The 6,000-nt window shown below is 35.2% G+C and overlaps 1 protein-coding gene across 10 annotated transcripts in view; it reads right to left on the minus strand.

Moving 5' to 3' along the window:
- Positions 1-6,000, minus strand: part of Birc6 (baculoviral IAP repeat containing 6) — a 196,628-nt gene that overhangs the window by 36,816 nt on the left and 153,812 nt on the right. For all 10 annotated transcript variants that reach the window (XR_003378819.1, XM_026789677.1, XM_026789673.1 and 7 more), the window contains 2 exons: positions 4,659-4,823; positions 3,012-3,180 (listed from right to left, as the gene is read on the minus strand). Coding sequence is in view for 9 of the 10 variants with exons in the window: in XM_026789677.1 (XP_026645478.1) it covers positions 3,012-3,180; positions 4,659-4,823 (334 nt within the window). In the remaining variant the exon portion in view is untranslated. The remainder of the gene's footprint in view (positions 1-3,011; positions 3,181-4,658; positions 4,824-6,000) is intronic.

Here is a 6,000-nt window from a genome sequence, read left to right on the forward strand (position 1 = left end):
TTTCCTGGACACAAACACAAATATGTCTTAGAATAGCTCTAATTTATCTTTCAACTCTAAAATATATTTTCATGTTTCAAAACCAGATCTAAAAGGTACATGCCCCACTAAGTGAATATCAAGTAACTTAATGTGCCACAGCACTTACTATATTATTTTCAGGAGGAAGGGGACATGACAAAGTTTTGTTTTGTTTTTTCAAAATGAGAGTAATCTTAAGTAAAGATAACTTTCTGCCTATAGACTTTTTACAAACATCCCTAAAAGTGACACTGTACTTCCATCTGGTGGCAAGTGGGGTAACTGCAGGCTAACTAAACGTTACCTGTTAAAATGATACTGGCCAACAAATGCATTTTGGCATTGTATAAAATGCATAAGTTAACATGAACATATTCTTCGTACAAGACTCTCCTATCTACCTAAGAAATTTCTAGCAAAAATAACTGCTTTTTCTCTTCATTATATTTTTGCTTGATTATTTTTTTTTTGAGATAGGATTCTTTGTATAGTTCTGGCTGTCCTGGAACTAGTTCTATAACCTAGGCTGGCTTTGAACTCATAGGGACCCACCTGCTTCTGCATCCTGAGTGTTGGGATTAAAGGTGTGCAACACCACTCAGCTCTTTATTAGATTTTTATCATATGGCACTGCAATTTACTATGTACAGTATCGTAATGAGTATATACAATAGATGGTGATAGAATGAAGACAATTAGTACTTCTCTTTTAAAGAAACATTTATTCATTTATGAGGTGAGAGAGAAAGAGTAACATAAACATAAAGAAGTCAGTTTTCTTTTTCCACCTGTAGGTCTGAGGGACTGCACTTGAGTCTTCCATTTTGGTACCATGTGTCTTTACTGAGTGAACCATTTCACTGGATGAGCAATTATCATTTGTATTTACAAAATATGAATTACCTATACATGTTGGGATCTTTCTAATTCTTCTGTTTAGTCTAAAATTTGTAATTTAACTTCTGCAGACTAGGTTGGGCAAGTGTTATGAAACACTACAATTCTCCCAGAACAAATGTGGGTGCCAGGTATCCTCAGAGGCCAGAAAACACTATCAGATCAATAGAGACTAGGGTAACAGATGGTTCTGAGTAGCCAAGAGTGTTTAAAATCAAACCCAGGTCCTGTGCAAGAGCCAGTAGTGCTTTTTAAGCATTAAGTCATTTCTCTAGCATCAAGTGCTCAATATTTTTAACATTTACAAATGAATGAGAATATGTAGTATTTGTTTTTATATACCTATCTTATTTAAGTTGTGTCCTGGCTATTAGTGAGATTTCTAGATCATAGAGTAATTTCTTATAGATTTTAAAAATAGATTTATGTTATTTTCCATGTATGCATGTCTGTGCACCACATATATATGCCTGATGCATTTAGAGGACAAAAGAGGGTGTCAGATACCCTAGAACTGGACCTACAGGTTGCTGTGAGCCTTCATGTGGGTGCTGGGAACCAAACCCGAGTGCCTTGCAGGAGCAATAATAACTGTGGAGCCATCTCTCCCTTCATTTAAGAAGCCTACATGATGACTGTACTATACATCAAACTAACAGGCCTATGGACAGCAAAACAAACTACCAAAAAGTCAAGAGGTAAATTACAGAAAGCAAAACTTTAGCAAACCATTTAATAACTATAATACATAAACTCAATGCAGAAAAATCCAAGTAATCCAATTTAAAAAAAAAGACATTTCTTAAGAATAGATATAAAAGGGCCAGTAAGAATATTTAAAACTCAGTAACAAACATATTCTGAGCATAAATAAGTAAGTAACCTGGACATCATCAGAATACAAATAAAACCAGAATGAGTCACTGCCTCATCTCAGTGAGATTTGCTAAATATGGTGACTTATATTTGCTGTTGAGATGTACAGAAACCAAACACTTAAAAACATGTTTCTATTTACATATGATAAAAATAAATTTTCCTTTACACCTACTACAGGTCTAGAAAAAAAAGAACCAACTTATTAAAGGGCTTTAGTAGGAAAAAAAATTAATTCATTAAGCATTCCTGCTAAAGAAGATGAACTGCTCAGAATCTAACTGAACAAAACTAAATCTGCGTAAATTTCCATATTTTTTAAAACCCATTTACTAACCTTAAATTTCTTAAATAAAAGTTAAAATCTAAAATTAAATTGGGTAAAATATCCAGTATTACACTACAAGTAAAAAACCTGAGAGATGATTAATGATTGTAACACAAATTTAACAGTGGCTACCTCTAACACAGGATCTCAGCTATCCTTCTGACACAATATTAATATAAAGAATATAAAGAACTGATAAAGTTAAACTCAAAATTCAAAGAATCCAGCCAACGAATGAACAACTGAACTGAATGGATACTAAAACAGAGGCATAAACAGTGAACAAATACACCTTTTCCCCATGATTAGCCATCAAGGAAGTAGAAATCAAAAGACTACAAAGGGAGATGGCTCAATGGATAAGGTCCTGAAAACCTACATGATCTGGATATTGGAGAACTACATGGGGGAAAGAACTGACTCCTGATCTGACTTTCAAAGGTGCACTTTGGCATGTATGTACATTTGTGCACACATGTACATACACATAACTGCACATATCTATAAGTAAAAAAATCTTTTTTTCTTTTTATGTAGAGGAAAAAAAGACATGGAGATAGAAGAAGGGCTACTTGGGAAGAACTGGGAGCAGTGTGAGTGAAACAGGAATGAGACAAGGAGGGACGTAACAATATGAAAGCCCATGATAAACAATCCTTAATCAGTTGCATATTGACCAAGTGTCTATGGTACATTTTATCTAATTTCAAAAAGTTCATCACCTTATTATAGCAAGTATCATGGACTTAAATTTTTTCATTAACTTATTTTCAAGCTACCATTGTATGTAATTTTATACTTTCCTGAAAGTAGAGCAAAGAGAATCCTACCATATTTACACCAGAGTATCAAAATAAAGATTATAAGTCTATCATATAAGGTGACTTACCAGAGTCATTTCGCAGGTAGGAGGACATAGCGGGGATGAGGCAGGACTGACTGAGAAGTTCCAGAAGCACAGAAGGCAGAGCGCTACTGTTCTGTCCTCGGCTCTCATGAGATGGCTGGGCTTCGCCATTTATAGCACCACTCATGGGGTTTATATAACTCGCAAGAACCTAAATTGTTAAAAATATATTGGAGTTCAGTTTCATATACTTCAATGATGTTTTATAATTAGGTATTTAATCTTAGCACACTCAAGACATATATTTTCTACTTAACCACTTTCTGAAGAGAAGACCCTTTTTTTCCCCTAACTGAATATAGATTTTTTTTTCTCCATACAATATATTCTGACTATATATTTTTTATTTTAGAGACAGCTCTTCCCTATGTGGCCCTGGCAAACCTCAAAGTCAGGTTTTCTAACAGGATGCCCTTGGATTTTTCAGTGATCCTGAGTTGAATTTAGGACTGCAAGCTTGAGGCATCAAACCGCGCTAAGGGGGACATTTCAGTTTGACTCTTCAGAAGAGAAGGGACTGTTCTGAGTGTTGTTTACATGGCAAGTGAGTCACGTAACTACAAGAGAAGCAACCTGCCTAAAAACAAACACACACTGGTGCTAGTGACTACACCACTGCCAGCAACTCAAACATTACTGATAATTTCCTTTGGCTTTCTTTACCATTTTTAGAGTCTCAAGTAGTTCTTCTGGCCTCTACTTTGCTCTATAGTTGAGACTAAACTTGACTTCTGACCTTCCTGCCTCCACCTCCTTAGGACTGGGATTACAAGCATGAATTACCATTCATCATTTTAAGTAGTACTGAGGACCAAATCAAGGGGTTCCATGAATGTTAGGTAAACATTACACTGAGTTAGATTCGCAGTCCTTATTGTTGAGTTTCGTTGAATGGATTCAGTTTGAGAGTGCTGCAATCTTAGAATTATGTACTATTATAAGCATACCACCCTCGAACTATGGAAAATAACACTTCAAAAACAGCACCAATTTAGGCTAACAACTTCTTGTTTAGATAATATAGATGTTCTTTCCAACCTTAAACTTGCTTCATTCTGGAAACAGTATAAAACAATTTAGGAAAGAGAACTGAAAGTGAGCTACAGGTACAGTTCAGTGGTTAAGTATATACTTAACAGGTATAAAGTCTTGGGTTCAGTTCCAGCACAGAATGAAACATAAATGCTAATTTTTTAACACAGAAGGGCAGAAGCTCTATGATGAGGTAAAGGGGTGACTAGCAGGCAGATAGCATCTTGAAGTCACAGGGTAATTGCATCCCCTTTCACCTTTCAGGTGAGAAGCTAATTAAGAGGGAAGGTACTTAGAATACAAGCACGGATGAAAGACCATTCTTTAACCCATGCTTTTATAATGTACTTAGAGAAGAAAACAAAAGTGAGCATGAAATAGATAAAAATGCTGGTGAACACCAGTCATAACTACACTCCAAAGGTGAAAAAAGGAAAGATTTGGAGTTCAAGGACAGACTAAACTACATAAAACACCTCAACAAAAGAAGAAAAAAATGTACTTAAGAACGATTACATCATCAATATTTAAAAAAACAGACCAAATAAAAAAATAATTTAATGATTATCATTGACAGTAACAAATTAGCAAACACACCTGCAGAAGACAAGTCACATGCTCCTCTTCTAGCCTCTGTTTGGTTAAGGCTTGTTCTACGTCCCATCCTGATGCTGTGGAACCTGTGCCAAAGCCAGTACCTTTGGCCCAATACAACTGCTGTTCTTCTGTTGACGTGGGGTTATGAGAATTTGACACCTGTGGCTTTTAAGAAAAAAATATTTCTAGTGCTTGGTTTTACTTATCCTCAAAAACTTATCACTATGACCATTCAACAATTAACACAACATAAAAAAAATCAATCTGGCCTTTCATGAAAAATTGAAAAATAATTACTGTAATATTCCTAAGCATACAACCCAATGAAATGAAAACCAGTGCTAATAATAAGCATTTGTGCATACAAGTTCAGAGCAGCACTGTTCACCACAATCTAGACAAATTTCAAATGCCTCTACCAAGATATGAATATATGAACGAATGCAAGGGAATATTATTTAGCTGCAAAAATGTATAATAATACATGCTATATGAACAAACTATGAAAATATTAAATGCTAAGGGGAAGAAGAGCAAAGAGAGAGACAAAGAGGATTAAAGAAAAGAAAAGGCAAACTATGTAGGCTCAAAGAATCAATGACTCAAAACCAAATTGAAAAAAAAGAAAGGAAAACAATTATATAAGACCACTTTAGGGCTCCAGTAAAAAACTACCTCAGGATTTACCACAACACTAAAATGATGTTCTCAATCAAGAGAAGTAGACTACCTCTATTTCTAGGAATAATGCATCTCAATTGTTTTGTTGTTCAAATTCTGATGGAAACATGTAGTAATAATTAAGGAGACCCAATATTAGAAAGAAAGAAAAAATTCTATGTGCTCTAATCCCTAAAGATGCTGTTTATAATTTATACATTTACTTATGCAAACAGACAGATGTGTGGCTACAGCGTGACACATAGAAAGGATACAAGAATAGGTAAATTAGTGGTATCGAAAGATGATGGAATATAAACAAGACACAGGAATATTAAAAGAAGGTATAAAGTTAATGCTTTTCTACTTTTAATTCAGTCATGAACACACACACTCTCTCTCTCTCTTCCCCCCTCCCCTCCCGCCACCCTGTGTGTGTGGTGGTAGGTGAGTGCATAAAAATGTGGTTGAGGGTAAAGTGTAAAACACTAAACAAAGTTTCATGGTTCAGAATGGTCATTCTAACACAATTTTGGGCACGTATTTGTCTGAATGGCTGTATTAATCTAGCTGTATAATCTTTTTTTTTTTAAGTTTTTTTTTTCATTGAGAAAAGGAAAAAAAAAAGTTTCCCCTTCCTCCCAGCCTCCCATTTCCCTCCCCCTCCTCCCACCATTCTCCC

This window comes from Microtus ochrogaster, unplaced genomic scaffold (assembly GCF_000317375.1).
Source record: "Microtus ochrogaster isolate Prairie Vole_2 unplaced genomic scaffold, MicOch1.0 UNK26, whole genome shotgun sequence".
Classification (NCBI taxonomy): Eukaryota; Metazoa; Chordata; class Mammalia; order Rodentia; family Cricetidae; genus Microtus; species Microtus ochrogaster.